We start from the raw sequence: 22078 nt of genomic DNA, 5'->3' as shown, positions 1-22078 counted from the left end.
GGGCTTGGGCTGATGTCATTGTTTTTAACCATGATACTAAAAACAGAAGCAACTATACCCATAGGAGAAGTTTGTGTCTATCCTGGTTGTAATTCTGTATGCTCATATGCAATGGTATAAATACCATAGGACATGGGTTGGAAGGCAGCATATGCTATGAAATGCATTAAGTAGACTGCCCCTTTTGTAAAAGTAAGAAAGTATCACACAGCACATAAAGGGTATATTTTCAGCCAGGCGGAGACATTTTTTGTGTTTGTAGATACATAAGAATGGCCATACTGGTTCAGACCAATGGTCAATCTAATCCAGTATCCTGGCTGCCCGTTGTGGCCAGTGGCCATTGATAGATACTTCAGAATGAATGTACAGAAAAGGGAAATTATCAAGTGAGCCATCTCTTTCATCCACTCCAACATGCTAGTAGTCAAAGGGTAAGGGAAACCCAGACCAGCTTGGCTAATAGCCATTAATGGACCTATCTTCCATGAGTGTATCTAATCCATTTTTTGGAAACCAGTTATATTTGTGGTCTTTGCAATATTCCCTGGCAACGAATCCCAGAAGGTTACTGTTCATTGGGTGAAGAAGAACTTTTTTGTTTTAAAGATGTTTGTTTCAAACCTCTTGTTTATTAATTTCATTGGGGGACCCCTGTATCTTATATTATGTGAAGGGGTAAAGAAGACTTCCTTATTCACTTTCTCAAATCATTCACTATTGTATCAATCTCTATTATATCACCCTCCCCGCCGAAAAGGAAAAGCAACAGCTGTATTCAAGCCTGTTTGTCTCATATGGGGTTCACAAATAATATCTGCAAAGATGAAACTGTGGATCTTCAACACAAAAGTGAAGGGTGTGCTCTTGTACTGGTGCAAGACCTGGTGTACTACAAAGTCTTTAAATCACAAGCAGAGGCCTGATGTACATCCTTCACAACAAACAGCAAGACTTGGTCACAAATAAGAGGCTTTAGAATAGAACAGAAGAACCACTTGACATTAAAAGAAGGAGAAAATGGGGATAGCTAAGCCACACTCTCCAAAAACCACCATCCAACGTAGTCCATCAAGCTCTCAAAGGCCGTTTCTACACAGGCCACTTTCTTCGAAAGTGGCATGGTAATACACGGCCCAAAATATACTATTGAGGCACAGATGCAAATTCCCTGTGCCTCATTAGCATATGGTCATGTGAGTTGGAGTCTAGCAGACTGTTCTTCTGGACTCCAAAACGCCGTGTAGAAGCGCGGCCCCATGGGAGCTTCCGGAGGCCCCTTCTTCCTGAAAATTTTTGGGAAGGGGCCTCCGGAAGCAGGACTTCGTTCTGGAAGACCCCCTGGGGGGCCACGCTTCTAAACGGCGTTTTGGAGTCCAGAAGAATGGTCTTCTGGACTCCAAATCATGTGACCATATGCTAATGAGGCATGGGGAATTTGCATCCGCACCTCATTTTTCGGGCCATGTATTCCCGTGTAGAAACGGCCAAATGGAACCCGCAAGGAAAACACAAAAGAGGCAGACCTCAAACAATGTGGAGAAGATCTACAGAGACTGAAGGACAACAACTGGGGTACTCCTGGGGTCAGTTAGAAGTTTTGTTCTGAGACAGAGTGAAGTGGAGGAGACTTGTAGATGACCTATGCTCCACCTGGAGTACAAAGCTTTAAGTCAAGTAAGTCCCACTATCATCTCTTTTCCAAACTGAACAACACCAGACATTTTTTATAACTCCTCATATGGAAGCTGTTTTGTACCTCTAATCATATTTGTTTTCCTTCTCTGTATTTTTTCCCATTCTAATATATTGTTTGCTAGATGAGATGACCAGAACTGCATGCAGTATTTGAGTCATGGACATATCATGGATTTATACAGTGGCATTATGATAGATAAAACAGCAACTCTCTTTCTAATATTCTTTTAGCTTTTTGAACTGCCACTGCACATTGAGCAGAAGTTCTCAGAGAACTATCCATAATGATTCCAAGATCTCTTTCTTGGTAGCAGTGAATTTATACACCACATCATTTTTATGTATAGATGGGATGTTTTCCAATGGGAATTACTTTGTATTTCTCAGCACTGAATTTCATCTACCCTTTTGCTGTCCAATCACCCAGTTTTGTGAGATCTGTTTGTAAATGCTTCACAGTTTCCTTTGCATTGTCTGCAAACTTTGTCACTTTACTGTTCACCCCTTTTCATAGATCATTTATGAGTATGTTGAACAGCATCGGTCCCAGTACAAATCTTTAAGGCATCCTACTCTTTACTTCTCTCCATTGTAAAAACTGACCATTTATTCCTACTCTATTTCCTGTCTTTTTACTAGTTACTGATCCATGAGAGGACCTTTGCTCTTACCCCATGAAACCTTACTTTCCTTAGCCTTTGGTGAGGGACAATGTCCAAGTACTGAAACTTCAGTTATCAGAGCAAGTCCTAGAAGTTAAGTCTATCTGATTTGCACTTGCAAACTGTAGGTGGATATATAGTAGGTCTTGGGAAGAGTTGATGTAAATGCTGGTAAATGTCAATTTCACTCTACACACACAAACCGACAAAAATATTTCTCTTGAAAATAACCAAATTTTCAGAAAAGCAAATTTAAAAAAATCATTTCCTGAGATTTTATTAGAATTTGATTCATGAATATTTACTTTCTGAATTTTGACTGGATCTCTACAATTTGTGTTTTAATAGTTATATTAACTGTTTTTTAATCTCAACATCTACAGATCTAAAGTTATTAAATAACTGTCTGACTCCTGGAATTTCCCTAACAGTGAAAATTAAAATCAATACAAATCTAAATGAACACTTATATCCATCAAATTTATATTAAAAAAATCTGCCAATCTAATTAAAACTTTTGATTTCACAGTTTAGCTGCAAATTTCCTGTGCAACACAAAACAATTCAATCTATCTTGAACTCTAGCCGTGTCTACACTAGCCCCAAACTTCGAAATGGCCACGCAAATGCCCATTTCGAAGTTTACTAATGAAGTGCTGAAATGCATATTCAGCGCTTCATTAGCATGCGGGCGGCCACGGCACTTCGAAATTGACGCGCCTGTCCGCCGCGCGTCTCGTCCTGACGGGGCTCCTTTTCGAAAGGACCCCGCCTACCTCGAAGTCCCCTTATTCCCATGAGCTGAGGTTAATTAGCCTTGTCATTTTTAGCATTTTGTTATTAGTATATCTAAAATGAAGGCATCTGACTTCTAGTTCTGTGATACTAAAGATTGGTGACAGAATGATCTTTTTTCTGCCTCTCCCTTCCATTGTTGATCACAGTAAAATTACTGGAATGTCTCAGAATACGCAATTATTCATTTAAACAAAGCAGCATGTATTTTGTTTTAGCTTCTCAGTTATTTAGAAAGATTTTGTTAAGAGCCTTAGGACCAATTTCATAGCTGTCTTCAATGGGTTCAGCTCCATCTTGATCACTTGTGGAGTGAGGTAATTTAAAACAGTTTTATAAAGAATCTCAGTTACTACTGTCAGCAAGATTCAACTCTTCAATCTTCAGTTTGAGATATACAGATCTCTTCACCACTGGAGCTGCCAGTGTGCTCTAGGCTAAAATATTTAATTTTTTTAATCCTTCTATAGATGTGTAACAACTGTGCTAGCTTTAAAAAGTGTTCAGTTTTTAAACCATGTTCTTTCTACAGTATTGCCAATGGACACGAACAGCAGAGATAAAACAACATATATTACTTGAAATCATGCCCCTCCACACATTAAATGCCTGCAGTCTCACCTCAGCATGGAGCACTGCCCACCAGCTGTCTGGTATCGCTTAATATGAATTTAATTAGGTGTGAATTCTCGACTAAGTTGTCTGCATGGTAAGCATTGAACCTTTTGATGGCTAATGACACACACACACAGGGTCCAATGGATATTCTGCTAACAATGAACATGTTTTATTGACCTACTTCTTTACCAGCTCATTAAACACAGCTGCACCCAACTGATGAAGGGAAAATAATCATAATAAAACTTTAGAATGCGTTCTTGCACAAACGAATCACAAAGAGCATTACCAGCTGTGTGTATAAGGATCACTTCACTCATCACAGTAGCCAATCTGTGCCAGCACAGTACACAAATATCAGCTTTAGAAAGGAAGAAAAGTATATTTTATGCAACCAATAAAACTGAGGATGTAGGTAGATACCCCACCTAATGTAAACACTTCAGCTGGAATTTTGCCAGCATCCTGATGTTAACACTAATTGCACTTCATTTTGAGCTCTCACTGGAGAAAGAGAAATTCTTTAACAAACCACTCCTTAGAACACCATTCCCCAAACCAGTTGTACCTGCCCCCATAACACTGCCATGTACTGTTAGAAGTCTAACATCTTCACTTATACATCTTCTGCCATCTCAACTAATCCTTCACACTCCATGCTGAGTACACTGCTAGTGTTGATCATCACTTTACATTTCTCTCTCCATTTCCTACATACATTAATGTGCACAGAAATTGTTAACAATGTAGACATTTAATGGATGATCACTGGAATCTGAATTAGCACCTGTTGAATGGAAAGCATCAATTCACCCTTCAAAACTATTGTTTCATGCTCTCTGCAGATTCAGGCAGAACGTAAGAATGGCTGTACTGGGTCAGACCAAAGGTCCAACTAGCCCAGTCTCCTGTCTTCTGACAGCGGACAATGACAAATGTACCAGGGTCTACCAAATGTAGACCGTGAAATTATCAAACGGTCACCTATTGCCCATTCCCAGTTTCTGGCAACAGAGGCTGGGAACACCACTCCTGCCCTAATAGCTATTGATGGAACTTTCCTCCATGAATTTACCTAGCTCTTTTTTCATAAAATCATCATAGAATCATAGAATTCCAGGGCTGGAAGGGGCCGCACGAGATCATCTAGTGCAGCCCCCAGCCTAAAGTAGGATCAACCCCAACTAAGTCATCCCAGCCATGACTATGTCAAGCTGAGACTTAAGAACTTCTAGGGATGGAGATTCCACCACCTCTCTTGGTAACACATTCCAGTGCTTCATCACTCTCCTGGTGAAATAATTTTTCCTAATATCCAACCTATACCTCTCCCTCTGTAACTTCAGACAATTGTTCGTTGTTCTGCCAACTGTCACCACAGAGAATCCTGTTAAAGTCCTGGCCTTCATAACATCCTCTAGCAAGGAGTTGAACATGTTGACTGTGATCTGTGTGAAGAAATGCTTCCTTTTGTTTGTTTTAAACCTGCTCCCCATTAATTTCACTTAGTGACCCCTAGTTCTTTTGTTATGGGAACAAGTAAATAACTTTTCCTTATTTACTTTCTCCGTACCAGTCACGATCTTATAGACCACTATTGTATCCTCACCTTAGTCTTTTATTTTCTAAGGTAAAAAGTCCCAGTTTTATTACTCTCTCCTCATCTGGCAGCCTTTCCATATCCCTTATCATTTTTTGTTGCCCTTTCCTGAACTTTTTCCAGTGCCAAAATATCTTTTTTGAGATGAGGCAACCACATCTGCATGCAGTATTCAAGATGCGGTTGTACCATGGATTTATACAGAGGCAATAAGATATTATTTGTTTTATTCTCCATACCTTTTGTAATGATTCCTAATATTCTATTTGCTGTTTCAACTGCTGCTGCACATTGAGTAGATGTTTTCAGAGAACTATCCACAATGACTTCAAAATCTGTCTCCTGAGTGATAATAACTAACTCAGTCCCCATCATTTTATATGTATAGTTGTGATTATGTTTTCCAATATGCATTACTTTGCATTTATCAACATTACCATTCATGTACCATTTTGTTGCCCATCACCACATTGGTTACATTTATTTTTGTAGGTTCTTCTGAAACCAAAAGAGACAGTCACTCATTTTAAAAACGAAAGCACAGGCCTTGGAGACATCCCAGCTCTTTCTTCACATGCCCCACCTTTTGACTAAAGGTATGTCTATACTATGCGGAAGATCGGCCTGGTCAGGTCAATCTTCCAGGGATTGATTTTGCACGCCTGGTAGAGATGTGCAAAATCAAACTATCTGGGGTCAGCAGTCAACCACTGTACTCATCAATATCGCAAGGAGTAAGGGAGGTTGATGTGAGAGTTTCTTCCATTGACCTCTGTCTGTGAGATTGGCCAGGTAAGTCTATTGCAGATAAATCTATTTTAGCTACACAATTGCTGTAGCTAGAATTGCGTATCTACAATTGACTTACTTGCCTTGTGTAGACCTGCCCTACAACTGCTCTTATATAATACAACATCACAGATTCATCACCATTGCAGACAGAAGAGTGCCTTCTACAGATATACAATGCACACCCTGCAAAAACACAAGGGTTTTACTTGGTGAGTGCTTAAACACTGACCAAGTCCAACTTTCTGCTTATAAAAGATGACAAGACCAAAACCATGGTAACTACAAGAGACCTGAAAGAGCAGTGAAGAGCAGTTTCAGTAGCTAAAATAATGCAAAGTGCTTGTTTGAATTCATTATGTGCTTATCTCAGCCTTTAATGCTAGAAGCTTCTGCTTACTGTGAGAAAACCATGGGCATCACTAAAGTGCAAGCATGTGATCAAAGCCTCTTAGCTGATGTTCACAGTGAAAAAATGTTCATGCTCCACTGATTTCAATAAACAAGGAAATGCTCCCTTTTTCTGGTCCACACTCTGAGGGATCCTCTAACAGCCCCCTTAATGTGACCATTGCTGATTTTGCTTTGTCTTCTAATCAGAACTGGCAGGAAACACAGTGTGATGATTTTGCTTCCTGTGGCATTTTAAAAAAATACAACAAAAACTGAACCTTCACACACAATCTGTGTTACATGCATCTCAGACACAGGAAGTTTAAGCATCTGGTTAAGATGAGATTGTTGATAAACACACTGTGAACAAATAGCTACTGTGAAAATGACTTGAGTAAAACCAAAGGGAATACTTTACTTCAAAGCTAGGAAAAACTATTACAAAGTAGATGTGGCTTGGTCTCAACTCCCTTCAGGGAAGCGTTCCTCTTGGGCAAGAGGGATCACCTCACACATTACTTTTCCTTCCTTCCTCACCTTCCTTTCCCTCATTTATCTTGATTATCCATAACCTGGTCCTTACTCCTTAGTCTGAATTCATGACTGTTTCCTTTCCCTCCCTTAACTCTAAATCTAGCACCACATCCTGCAGCAGTGTCCATCTGTGATCTTGATCTGATTTCACTCCTGCTATAATCCACAATTCTCATCCCACATTCCCTTTATTTTAACTACTGCAAAGTCCCTTCTTTATGGACTGCACATATGCTAGCTCTCCAAACCCCATCACAGGTGACACTGCAGGCCACCTTCTTCCAGAAAGTAAGAATTACTACCATATCCCATTCTCCAGCAACTGCACTAGTTTTCCAATAATTTCTAGAGGCAGTCCAAAATTGCCCTCTATATATTTATGGAAATGCTGCAGCACATATTAGTATCAACTTTTCTCCTTGTCTGCTACACATTATTGAATTCTGGAAATATATTCTTTACAAAAGCAATGAGGAGTCCTGTGGTGCGTTAAAGACTAGCAAGTTTATTTGGGCATAAGCATTTGTGGGCCAGAGCCCACTTCATCTCATGCATCAGATGCTCCTGCCCATAAAAGCTTATGCCCAAATTAATTTGTTAGTCGTTAAGGTGCCACAGGACTCCTCATTGGTTCTGCTGAAACAGACTAGCACTGCTACCCCTCTGAAACATTCTTCACAGTTACTTTTTAAAGATTTTGTTTTGTATGAAAGACTCTAAGCAAAATAAAATTGTGAAGTAGTGTAGAACCTCACTTATTAACATTCATATTTGGGGGATCTGGTTGTGGAACAAACTTCTGGAGAAGATTAGGTGAAGCCAATCTGATCTGGCCGACCTTTATAGTATGCCTACACTGGAGTTGAGAGGTATGATTTCCAAATAACAAAGGCTAGCTCTGATACTGCTAGCACACTAAAAGTAGCAGTCTGGCCACAGTGTTATGAGTACTTGGCTAGCCACCTGAGTACTCACTGAGGGTCTTGGATGGCTAGTATGGGTATTTCTACCTGAGCTGGAAATTATATTTTCTACATGCAGTGTAGACAGACCTTTAGAAAATGCTACAAAACCTTTCTATTTCCTAATTTTTTCTACCATAAACTGACACCATCAAGATCCCCTACTTGCTTATTACCACATCAAAAACAAGCTACCCATAGAAGAGCTTTCTATAACCAGAAAGGAAAAACCAGTCAGACATTCCATGACATTTACAAGGAATTCCATAATTGTGAATATATTTCATGTGGAAGGCACTCAGACACTATGGTAATAGACGGCAATACAAGACACAGACAGACAAGACAATCTGCCCCTGGTTTCTTAGTAAATATCATGCAGGTACTGTGGTGAGGTTTCATATTACTACGGCTCCATTACTTTTATGTAATTTGCTACAAGGTATTTCCTGTAATATTATAAATACTGTCATACATAATTAAAGTAGACAGCATTTTTCACAATAAGCAAGCAGGGTACATTTCGTGATTCAGTAGCCTTGACTTTTATTGGGGGTGCTTGCATCCTTACTATTTTGCAAAATTTGATTATCTTCAAAGAGTTTCTCTGGGCCATTAGGGTGAATTATTTATTCATAGTGGTGCACTGCATCTATTCCAGGCTCTAAGTGCATTACAAAATTTATAAGAAACCATTTTAAATAATGAGGTAAAACAAGGCACCCAACCAAGCCTACACTCATAGATCATTCTGCATAAAAGAAACACAGCTTCCCCACTAATTTCAAATAACAATTTAGTAAACTTCCATTGTATTATATTCCTGAGAGCTCATCTCCCTCTCTCTCTGGGACACAGCTTCACCCATGAAATCAGCAGGACCTCTCAAGTGAGGCCATGTGTGCACTACAGCATAAACTTAATTTTAAGGCACTTAGCTCGATTTTACAATGTGACTGTCTTCACTGCAACTACTGTTAGGTTGATTTTAAGGGACGCTAAGGTTGACATTCTTACATTGACCATCTGATGCAGTGTAACACCAAATTCGAATTTAAACGGTTGAATAATGCTAGTGTGGAAACAGCACTACTTTAAATTGATTTTATTGCCCTCCAGAGGAGGCCCACAAGTATCCCACATTGCCTCACTGGAGTCTGTTCTGGCACTTTCACCTCCGCTACTCTCCAGATGTGCAGGAAGTAGGTAACAGGAAGCCCGGGAATTTGAATTCATTTTCTTTCTGATCAGCATGGATAGCACATCTCAGGAGCCATTCATTGATTAATCTCATCATTGCATCTAGCCATCATGACTACTCAGGGTTCTTCTGATCTCAATTCTCAGGGTTGCAAAAGACCTCCAGCATGAAGCTATAACAAGATCCTGGATCTCATTTATGTTTGAGGAGAAGACTCTGTGCCCGAGCAGACTGTGGGTCAGCAAGCAAAATGTGGATATTTACGAGATGATTTCACAGAGCATGATCAATAAAGGATATGCCTGGGATGCTCAGCAATGCTGGGTCAAAATAACGAAGCTCTGGCAGAACTATATCATGAAGTTAGAGAAGCCAACAAGCGATCTGTCTCATCTCCCAAGACATGGCCCTACTATGAGCAGCTGGATGCCATTCTTGGGAGGGACCCAACTACGCTCCCCAAGACTAACAGGGACTCTTCAGGAGACCATCTTCAGGACTCTGGTGGGAGTGGAGATGTGGAGCAGGAGGCAGAGCCCGATGAAGAAGAGGACACCGAAAGTCAGTAGGCACCCAAGCAAGCTGATCTTGACAGCTCAGAAATCTTCATCACCTGGTAGCCAGTCCCCTCATCGACACCTGATGCTCAGGGATGAAGCCATGGTGGAGAGGGCTCTTCTGGTGAGTATATTTATAAGAATACTACAAGCAGATTGAGCATTGGTCAGCATATAGATTTAATTCTGTGAAGCACATTTTTAAACTGCTACAAGCGGGTTGCAGCTCAGGCTCAGTGGATCTATGCCCTTAGAACAGCTTCTTAATGGAGCACTTTTCTCTCTTTGGAGATCTCCATAAAGGTCTCAGCCAGGCAGTCTTATTTTTCGCATAAGGTTTTGGGGAGGCCTGATTTATTCCAGTTTCCATGATAGTATAACTTGCCATGCCAGGCAACCAGTAAGTAATTTGGTATCAGGCACCACACAGCATTCTGGCAAATGTTCCATCCCTTTGCTCACACAGTATGAGCATATTTTCTTTTTCACTCTTTGTTATTCTTAGGAGGTTGATGTCTCTTTTTGCAACCTAGAAGCAGCATGAGAAGTCCCATTAGAGTTTGTCCCCTTAAAATTATTGCACTGCTCCCTGGCCATTTATATTTCCCAGGACTGCCCCCGCTCCATGCAGCTGGTGGGCTCTCCTGGACCTCTCCCCACCCACCAAGCTGCCTGCTTTTCCCCCGCACAGGATTTATGAGGAGCTACCAAGGAAGCTCTTTTCTGTGCATTACATTTTATGGGGCTGATGACCCTCCTTGCCAGACCACCATGAACTGGTGAAACCGACCTCTCCTCCCTGCCACGTGGCTGCCAGGCTGTGTGGACCCAGCTCCCAAACACCAGCATGTCCATAGTGGGCTTTCCCCCATTTAAATGGCTTTTTCCCTACATAGGATTTATGAGGAGCCACTGAGAAAGTTTTTCCTGTGCTTTACAGGGATGACGAACACTTTACTGTTTATAGGGCTTTGTTTGAAAGCCCACCCTTGCCCCTACCACCATCCTTACACCATCAAGATCTTACCATGTCCATAATGAACCTGTCTGGATAACTAATAGCTTCTGTTCTGCAGAGGTTGATTCATTGTCATTCCAAGAAGCCAAAAGTAGTCTTGGAAAACAAAAGTTGAAGTGATTATCAAACAGAGACCCATTCATTCTACAGGTAAGCGTGTTGTGTCACTGTCAAAAACTGTATCAAAATTTTTACCTTCAGTATCTTCAACAGGCAGCATGAGTTGGGGAGACAAAGTTGCTGGGATAAGGTGAAAGAAAAGACCCAAACAGGACTTCATTTTGCAGCAGTTAGAAAAGACTGACAGGGAGCGAGCCAGAGTCATTGCTAACCAAAAGTGGACACAGCAGTGGTGACAGAGCATGCTCCAGTGTTGCCAAAGCATGCTCCAGTCCAGGAAAGAGGATTTGGCAGAAGTTCTTGATGGCTGTCAGGGAGCAAACCAAGATCCTGCATTCCATGCTCGAGAGGCAGAAGGACACCCAGCACAGGACCCATTATGCGGCCTCCTCATCCTGACACCTGGCTCCCTTCAACATGCTCAACCCCCAGCCCATCAGGGTCCCAGAATGCAGGGGTGGGGGAGGCCAAGGACACTCTCGCGCTCCTCCCCCAGAACCTCTCCACAGTGAAAAAGTCTATTCCAACAAACATGATGCCAGGATTCTCTTCTTTTACCTCCCCCTTAACCCTTCCCCACACCAATAAAAAGAATGTTTTTGTGAAAACTGCAGTTTCATTTATTGGTTCACATTTGGTGGGGTGCAGTTGGAACTGCTTTCATAAAGATCAAGCATACATCTTTGTGGGGATTTGGGGTGGTTTCCCAATAGTTAGATGCAGCAGATTCATGGGGCTGTCTGCTGATTCATAAAGCTATTTTTCAAAGCTTCCCTAATTGTCATTGCTTCCGCATGTGCATTGGTGAATACACTTGTATCCAGCTGTGCAGAAGCACTGGTCAAGGCATCTGCATCTGCAACCCAGGCTGGCATGAAATTTCACCCCTTTGAGTCACCAATGTTATGGAGAACATAGCACGTTGCAGTCACAGTGGGGATGTTGGTTTGGGAGAGGTCCAGACAGGCCAAAAGGTACCTGAATTTGGCTTTTCAATGGTCGAAGGCACATTCCACCACCTTTATGTACTTTCTCAGGCTGTAGTTGTAGAGCTCCTGGCTGCAGTCCAGGCTACCTGTGTACGGCTTCATGAGCCAGGGGAGCAGAGGGTAAGCAGGGTCACCCAGTATCATTATGGGCATCTGGGAATGTCCACATCACCAATCTTGATTCTTCTGGTCTGGGAAGAAAGTCCCATCCAGGAGCTTTCTGTACAGACCTGCATTTCTACAGATGTATGCATCATGCGCTTTTCCCCACCACACAGTTAGGGAATCCCCTGGCAGCAAAGCCATCCAATATATGCTGCACATTTCCCAGAGTCATGGTCTTCTGCATCAGATGGTCACAGATTGCACTGGCTACCTGCATCACTGCAGCCCCCACTGTAGATCTGCCCACCCTGAATTGACTTCCCACTAACTGATAGCTGTCAGGCATTGCAAACTTCCATAGAGCAACTGCCACTTGCTTGTGAGCCTTAAAAGCAGGCCTCATTATGGTATTGCTGCTCTTCAGAGCAGGGGTACAGCAAATCACAAAGTTCCAGGAAAGTGGCCTTGTGCATGCAGAAGTTCTGCAGCCACTGCTGGTTGTCCCAGACCTCCAAAGTGATGTGGAAACTGGAAAGAGTAAAATTTACCCAGGAAATCCTCTACTTATATTAGCCAACTTTATAAAAATGACAATTAGTTATAACTATCTTAGTTACAAAGCTAACTAACACCAATTTATCCACTGTGGTTATATTCAAAGACTAGATAAGATGTTTTCACTGAGAGAATTAGTAACAGAAGTACAAGACTCTACAACAACAGAGGCCAAAAGCATGTGTTGGCTGAAATACATTAATTGCAGATGACATATAATGAGATATTTTTCACTCTGGAATCACACTGTCATGTGATTTAATCCCTTCTGCCATCTGCTTTACACAAATGGTGATGTTACTCCCAAGAGGAAAACATACTTCTTTTATGATTCACTTCCACCAAGCATCCCACAAATGTTGCTTTATTAAAGTTGAACACAAAACTTCATAGTCTGTGGCATGAGACAAGACTAAAATTTGTTGCCAGTTACAAAACTGAGGAAGACTTGATTCTGCCTAGGAACTTATCTGCCAGCATTAATGCATTTGTGCAATATTAATGCTGGCACTGATGGAATTGCCTTGTCTTACAAATTTCCACTTTTGTTCAATTGGTTGAGTTACAGCTACACTTTGAGCAAAGGGTACCTGAGATACATATGCATGCAGTCACCAATACTAAGGGTCCTGGGAATGTGTCTAGAACAAGAGACACGTATAACTTATCTTAGAATTAATGGAATTCTGTCAACTTTACATCTAGTCAATTTCCAAAACTGTGTTAAAAGTAGTTTCAAACACCACATCTGACCAAGAGTCTCCCTGTCAATTCTGTGACTTTGCAATCACATTTGCCTCTTTTTGAAAGTTTTTGACCCCTTTATTCCTAGGTGAAAGGCCTATAAAAGCAGTGGAGGAATACAGGGCAAACTGTGAAAACTGACAATATACAATATGCTGTCAAATGTGCAGAGAAAGGAAACTAAAAAAAATACAGAAAAGTACTTTCCATACTAATCAGTATATATTTTCCTGCTAAAATCATGTAAATGGACTATTCAGACCCACTGTTTTACTGTTTGCCATTCAGCATTTTCTTAAATTAAATCAGAAATCTTAAGTGTGGACTATAACTTGGGAGGACTTTTTAAAAAAATGCAGATACTGACTGCTATTCCAGAGAGCTTCCTAATTAGATAATTTCAAATGAACCAGCTCATTGTTGATGTGTTATTAAGAGGCAATATTATATATACAAAAGAAGTTTAAATTTCAATATAAAGCCTATCAGAAATTAATATTTAAAATAAGAAGTCAAAAGACAAATAAAGGAACTCTAATACATTTTTGTTACTCAACATCTTGAAAGTTCCAACTGAGAACTGAACCTGTGTTCAATAAAGCACTTAAACATGGGCTCATAGTTAAGTATGTTCCTGAGTGCTGTCCTGAGCAATGATGGGTTTCAGAATGAGGCTTTACTGACCTGAAGCCCAAGTGAGACAGTGGGAACATCTTTACAGTGTCAAATAAAACAAATTTCTCCTGATTGTCACACATTAATTTTACATGGTGTAGCTCCTGTGACTTCAACAGACTTACTGTAAATTCTAATTATGCCCATTCAGTACATTTTTAGTTTCCTGGATGGAAAACACATTAAAGAAAATTATATGGAAATACATCTCACTGTGGCATATCTAATATTAAGACTATTAAAAACAACATATTACTAATAATGCATCTTAAATAGTAGATGAAAAGAAGTGAAGCTGGTTCACACTCGTTAAGAGTGGGTTCGGCAAAACAATCATCAGTTTCTTTGCTTTGGAGCAGTTTTTTAAAGGATTTAAGAGTATCTAAAAGAATAAGACACTAGAAAAAGACAAAGGTACTGGAAAAATACCTAAAGGAAAACTTTCTCCTTTGATGGGGATATAAAGTCTAACAATAGAGTTTGTAATGTTGTAGGGGTGTTAGTACCAGTATACAAGATACAAGGTGAGTGAGGTAATATATTTTATTGGCTCAACATCTGTTGGCAAAAGAGACAAACTTTGTAGCTACACAGAGCTCTTCTTCAGGTCTCAGAAGGATAATCCAAGTGTCACAGCTAAATAAAAGATAGAACAGAGGGTTAAGTATAAGGCATTAATGTATGTTGTAAGAGACCCTCCAAGCTGAAGTGGGCTAGTAACAGCTTCCAAACTTGGGACAAAGGCAGGTTAGTGAGTTACAGATCGGCATAATTCATAAACCAGTGTCTTTACTGAGTTTATTATTTCTAGTGTCTGGCAAAGTATTGCATTTAAGCTCCCAGGCCTGTTATACTCACCTGCTAGACTTCTAATGCTTCACTTGAATTTCCCTCCAACATACTTTGCTCTTCTGACACAGAAAACCTCAGTATTTATAAGGTTATTCAAGTCAACTCACTAAGATAATGCTGCAGGAGACTGAATGCCATTAGTTAGACTATAATAGGAGTTAAGGGCACTCAACACACAATAGCTTAAATTGATTTAAGTTTTGAATTGACTTAAGCCCCACTTTAATGCTACTCGGGGGAGCACTAGTGGGATTTAAGTGATGCACAGGTCTTGAGCTGGCCCTCAGCACTGGAATGAATTGGGCCAGGAGGCACTCAGGTAACTATACATTACCTAACACCTGAAAACCAATTTGCTGCAATAAAGCCAAGGGTTCCCACCACCAGGACTAGGCCTCTGTACTTTGAAACTATGCCTACATTAGGCAATAATTTGACAGTGATCAAGATGCCATGGGGGGGAACTACTAATGTATAAGCATGGACAGCTTTGCCCTTTCCACCTGTGCTACTCCTCTGAAGCACAGCTGGAGACCTGAGACCCACCTAATCTCCCACAGCCAGAGCCATGTGCCCCTCCCTGCAACTGGGAGGCCTATGAGTTTACCCCTCTTACCTGGAGCCTTGAGTACCTCCCCTCCTTCCACTCCCTCCCCACTCCCTGGTGGCCAGAGTTGCCTCAGACCAGTAGGAGACACTCCAGCTACCCCCTCCCAGATCCCAGGCCACCCCACAGGAGACGCTCTTGTCTCTTTTCTTCTGGGAAAAGAAACAGCATTTCTACTATGTGACATGCAGGTTCTGGGGCAGCTGAGAAGGAGATATATGTTATTCACTGGGTTTCATCAGTCATCTGCCTGGAGTTCTGAGAAATTACATATGAACCCAGGAAGCTGAAGAGCAGATACCATCAAATAACAGGTAACATCTTCCCTTACCAAACCTACAACCAGTCCAGTGGCAGCCTCCCCTGGCCTATCATATCCACCACCCATGTACATGAGCTACATGTGATGAATAACTGGTTTACCACTTCAAAACTGTCTCTGATCACTAAAGAAAAGAACTGAAGATGTGGAGCCTTCCTCCTTTCCCAAAAATGTGTTTTCTCCCCGCAAAATGACAGAATGATTAACAGTGAAAAACATGCATAAGTACAATGGTGTTAAGATTTTTCTATCTTTTGCTTGGTTGGAATGCTGGCAGTCATTTTTGGCACATCCCCAAGAAATATTTGTGCTATTATTTTCAACATACCAAACAGGGACATCTCTTGAGCTAAGACTGCAAAAGTAAATAAATTAACAAATAAATAAACCGAACTTCAATTTCCCCCAGATCTATCATTTGTTCAGACTTCAGTGCAATTACTGGCAATGACATCTGAACAGAAAATGCACTAGAGCACCTTATACTGAAGCATTTATATAAAACTTTCAAAGGAGTTCAAAGTGTACACATTAATCAAACTTAAAAGGATCTAAGAGGTAAACATTCAGAGCAATGCATGGCTAAACCCTTAGGCATCACTGAGGACATGCACCCTGACATGTCAATTGAACACTGGGATGTAATTTATTCACTGCTCAAGCTATCCTGGCATGGAACTATATTTCCTTCCTCTTTCCAATTAGCTGAAGTAGTAGTACTCTTTCATGCAGATAATTTAACCACTATTAGCCTGCGGTATTAGAACATTTATCTTCCCATCATTTTCCTCCTTCTATTAAATGACTGCATGAGCGCTGATGCCAGTTACAGCCTTAGGAAACTTGCCCCCAGGTCTTCGGTAGGCACGCACGCAGGCTCTCTCTGCCATCTCCCCTCACCCAATTTGTAATCATGTCAGCTATAAGAAGAGACCCTATGTCTTAATCCTATACAATATGAATTCATTATTATGCAGTGAAGGAATGTAGCTAATTTCATGCAGGTATATTTATCGAGTTAAACTGTATGGCAATCAGCATAGAACATATAGCATCATTAATTTTTTGGTACCACTTACAGATATTCAATGTATTGTTTCTGAAAATTATTCCGTATCTTATTTTTCAAGGTATTCTTACATACTTATTATGACACACATAATAATGCAGTAAAAGCAATTGCCTAACAGCAGTCAGTTGTTAAAATATGAACTGTCATGCAACACAATTACTTGCATGTTGCCATTTCCAGTAAATTAGATGCAAAATATATTCAACTGTTGCTTTTAAATTCTATTTCCACTTATCATTTACGGGTATTTTTCCTCAGAGAATTATAAAAATTCACAATAGATTTCAAAAGAAATGGCTGAAAAATTCAAAATACATTTCAAAATTCTGTTAAAACTTTGAAAATGTAAAACTTTTGACTTGCTTTTGTTTTTAACACCCTCACAGTCTTTCCTGCATTTCTGATTAGAGGATGTCATAACCAAGACCAATGGCACCTGTATGCTTCCTCCAAGGTTAAGCAAGGGCACCCACTCTCAGCTTTTGACTCCCCAGCCTAAGCCCCCCTAAGGTTTACTTAGAGATGTGCTTTTATAATCTTCAGCAACATACTAAATGAAATATCTTTAAAGCAAAGTTTAAATTAAGGTCCTGTCAACTAACACAGTAAACTCAGAAACTGACAGTGTATACCTGGGATTGGGAAATACCTGTTACATGGCTTCATTACCACTTGAATGGCTCTCACAGGTTCAATGTTCTGCTTGTAGACCTAGCAGGTTTTTCCACTTTTAAGTTAACTAGATCCTCTCCGGAAGAAGCAGCGCCAGAGAACAGTGATAGGAAGAGGCAGATAGGTAGACATTAAGACCTGGCAGTGCCTCACATTTTGGGTGCCCTAAATGTTTGCATATTCTGCAAATGGGCAAGGACAACCCTGCAATTTTCTCCAGGTGGTGTTGCCTCTTGGGAGGTTTTTACAATCTGAGCAAATTTGCCTAATTGTACCTCAGTTTTCTTAATTCCTGTAGAGCTGGGGTCCTCTGCCCCCATGGAATTACACAGAATAGTTGGCCCACAATGATAAACATATTCAACACAGTAAAATTTAACTAAGTTCACTGAGGCCTGTTGACAATATGGCAGGATATTGCAATATCTGTTACAGTCAGAATTTTGTAACATTTTGGAGCAGAACTGACTTTATTCTGAATAAGTGTCAGGACTTGTGTGTTTAGGATTAGAGATCTTCCTGAACTCTGAAAGCTTAGCAAAATGCATGGGGGAAAAATCAATTTACTGATGTGAAATAGCCACAAAACTCAGCTTATTTTATGTTGCTTAGGAATGGGTGATTTACTTCACTTCCATGTGCTGAGCCATTTGTTTGTGCTTTAGAATGCCATCTGTCTTTCAGCAGAGAAGTTTAAAGTTCTTCTCATTTGGTACTCTGTTTAGAGCAGCACATGATAGATGACAGAGCAAGTCCTGAATCAGACTCACACAGTGTGTGACTAATACAAAATACCTGTCATGCCTATTTTCCAAATATTGTAACGGAATAATATACCCTTTCAATTTGGGCAGAGGGGTTTATCACATCATCTGCTCTACCAATAAACTATGGGTAACATTTTCAAAAGTGCGTATGTGACTTAGGAGCCCGTGGGCTTGTGTATGCACAGAAGGTGCACCGGTTTAACATCAATTCAATTCAATTTTATTCAACCATTGCAACTTTTGGCATGTATTGTCTTCTGTAGGGTTAATATTGGTTACATCGGTTCGGCTTGCATCAGACTATTTATCAATGCAAGCTAAACTAGTGTCCATAAATTTAATCCTGCATGAATGCTGACACAGAGTTAAATTAATTTGAGTTAAACTGGAGCAACCTTCCCCCATGCCCACATCACATTTTGAAAATGTTATCTTATATTAATAATTAAGCTGATTTGTTTTGTTACATAGTGTAAAATCAGGCTAGCCTGGCCCATTTTTTATTATTATAGGGTGACTAGCCACTATCGCTATATGGGAAGCAAGCATATCAAGGATAACATTTTCTCTAGCAGGACTTGAGGCGATTCTCTTTTAATGCATTAAAAAGGGACTTAAGGAGACAATTCCTTAGCCAAAGCTCTTGTTTGGGTAACAACTTTGAAATTTAGCCCAAGATTGCTTAAAGTAATACTATGTGTATGTAAGTTTTCAGTTCTTGACCACACTGATTTGACTGGTGTTTTGTCCTGTTTTGAACATAACCCTCCACACTAGGTTGTAGGAAGAGCAATCACTCTGCCTGGCCATGAAACAGGCTCACTCAGATCCAATTCTCAGGATATTCTTGCTCTCTGAGTTGGCAGGAGGCAATGTGTTCAGACCCACTAATGCTGAATTGCTTTGTGTCACTTGGAAATACAGGAGTTAGGGATGGGGGCAGGTGGTGGTAGGGATACTACTAAGTCAGTTAATTTATTTCCCTGCCACTGGAGTCTCATCCCCTAGATTTTATTTATTTATTGGCCGTACTAGCAGGTTCATCAGAGTGCCTTACAAATGGTCATGAATCAATGGAGATACTCAGTAAGCCCAAAGCTGACATAAAACCCCATGGCACTCAAGCTAGCTGCCACCTTAAAAACTTGATATTTCAGAATTTTATCATTAACTTTCATTTATATCCTTGAGAAAGTTTTCAATCCATAGTGCAATGCTTCTTGCTAAAGCTCACCTGCCTAATGCAGAGTGAGAGATTTCATCGAATAGTATCAACATCTGTAACAGAATCCAAATGTATTTTATCTACAACTTGCCCTGTTGTAGATTCTGTAATTCTGCAATTTAGGATCAAAAAGGGAAGTAGTCAACATCTTACAGTAACAGCTATTCTTACGCTCATGTTATTTATTGTACAAGATTCCTTCATTCTCTAGAAGTTATGTGATCTTCTTTCCACAATTCAGGTGAGTTTTTCAATGCCATTCTCAATAGCTCCTCAGTAAGGTCTTGAAGCAAAGGGTATGGTCAAGGTTTATTTTAAGCATTAATCATAATTTAGAAGTTGTAAATTAAAAATCATTCTAAGTCAGAAATGGCAAATGTTGAACAGGAAGTTTCTTGCTGTAGCCACTTGTCCGCAGCCTTGATATTTCATACACTAATGTCAAATACTGGCAAATCTTAGCATGTTGGAAAAAATGCTTTGATCTGCTGATACCAAGGATACAACCCACATATCTATTTGGAGGGTTCACCTCACCACACCACCTAATCTAGCAATACACCATAGATAACATTTTCCAAAAGGCTTAAGTGACTAAGGAGCCAAAGGGCCTAACTGTGTTTCTTTCCTCTGATTTCCTTTTCTTGCCTCCGCTCAGTCTACATATCAGAGTTGTCTCGATAAAATCTACCACAGCAGCAACTCTGCTCACACATCATCACAATTAAACTGTGACTAAGTATCAGCCACACAGCCCCTGGTGCGCACACACAATTCACCACTACAATGTTATTAGTTTTCATTTTTACTACAGAATTGCCTTCTGGAATGATAGGACTAATCCCTTTGTGAGGTGATGGATTGCCTGTTTTGAGTATTAGATATAAATTTAAGGTGTTAATTACCATTATTACAAGCATCCTTGTTGCTTTTGTGGGAGCAGGATACCTGATGGCAGGAAGCAGCAGATTTCCATAGTTCCTGGGTGACTGCTGGTGCATTTTCACTAGTCCTGCTTATATCTGAATTGGAGACATTTATCCCATATACACCATCCTGGTAAATAAGAGATGGATTTGATCTATTGAGATGATTTAGCGACATCTGTACTAAAGCTTCATTTATGAAGAATGAATTTTCACCACATATGTTCTCCGATTGATTATGTTCCATTATCTGCACAAGAGAAAAGAAGGAAAACATGTAACAGGTGCACTCCATCTTTGCCTATCCTCATAAGGTCCCTTGCCAAACTAGCTTCCAGTAAGGGTGAAATTTGTAACAAATGCCCACTTTATTCATCAGGCACTGGGAAGAACACATTAAACAGATTGCAGTGCATAAGAATAATCAGCAAGAGTCTGCTAAATAATGTCTCAACTCCATTCATAACTCAAGAAAGCAAATCAATGTTTGCCGAATGGGAAATTACAAGAAGCCAGATCCAGGAAGGAGCTGACCTTTTAACACTCACTTTGAAGGGCTAAAACTCTGTCCCTCTGCTCAGTGTTGGACCATTGCACTTGGAAAGAATGAGCAGAAAGGGCAAGAGAAATTCCCCAGTTACAAATTTATAGCAGCTTTTAAAAGTTATCAGTTTCTTCTTTCCAAGCACATCTTAAGAGTGGCATTCTTTCAAGAGGTAGAGAGGGCTTGTTAGTCCTTCAGGCCACCATGGAGACAGCCTGCACCATGGAGACAAGGACAAAGACTGAAGCTCAGCTATGGCAAAGAGGAGCACATAGGGTTTAATGAAAGGGATGGAAAGCAGGAACTTGGACGGTTGGGGCTGCCAAGATTGCTCTGGTGTTCCTCTCTCCCTATCACAGCCTGTTAGCTTTTCTCCCCCCATCACAACATACAAATAGACAGACAATCCCTCCTCCCCAATCCCTTCCATATAGTTGATGGTCAGACTGTTTTTTTGGTCATGCCTTTTAGTAAGTCCTACTCAGTGCGACAAAGGACTACTGGAAACTGAAATAATCTCTAGCTGCACCAGTGCTCAGATGGCAAGGGTCCATATTTCGTCACACCCACACTGCTTTCACCAGGCTTAGATTGAATACGGAGGCTAGTCTTGTGGAGGCCCTCACTCACCTCTCACTTTCAGTGCTGGCCTGGACCAAGCCTCAGCTGGGGCTGGTCAGGGAGATATACGATTTTCTACCAACTATTCACTCTCTTAACCCCAGCTCTCGAGCTTGCTCTGGCAGGGGGTGAGGGGACATCTGGCTCCCTTCATAACTCAGAACAGCCCTGAGGATTCTATAAGTTGTGTCAACTGACAATGGCTTCCACCAGGCCATTACACTATTAGGGTTCCCTGGCCTGCAGCACGACCCTCCTGCCTGCATCTGAGAGGCTGCTTGTGAGAGAGGGTGGTACAGATCAGGCTTTCTACCCGCCTGGGATTCCCACACTGCTTACTTGCTCCAGCACTGCTGCAATGGTACTGAAGCAACTGTTGAGGATCTGCCCTTTCCAACTCTCTAGACAGTCTGCACCTCATACATGGACATAGCCAGCCTCTGAGAAACAGGAGT

General features: G+C 40.8%; 1 protein-coding gene across 1 annotated transcript in view; it reads right to left on the bottom strand.

The window, feature by feature from the left end:
• The window catches only part of ARHGEF28 (Rho guanine nucleotide exchange factor 28), a 179528-nt gene that overhangs the window by 1332 nt on the left and 156118 nt on the right, over window positions 1–22078 (bottom strand). Inside the window, exon 35 of the mRNA XM_074995427.1 lies at window positions 20438–20708. Within this exon, the coding sequence (XP_074851528.1) occupies window positions 20438–20708 (271 nt within the window). The remainder of the gene's footprint in view (window positions 1–20437; window positions 20709–22078) is intronic.

The sequence above is a fragment of the Carettochelys insculpta genome, chromosome 5, assembly GCF_033958435.1.
Source record: "Carettochelys insculpta isolate YL-2023 chromosome 5, ASM3395843v1, whole genome shotgun sequence".
NCBI classification, from domain to species: Eukaryota; Metazoa; Chordata; order Testudines; family Carettochelyidae; genus Carettochelys; species Carettochelys insculpta.
This window is presented reverse-complemented; position numbering and strand designations above follow the sequence as displayed.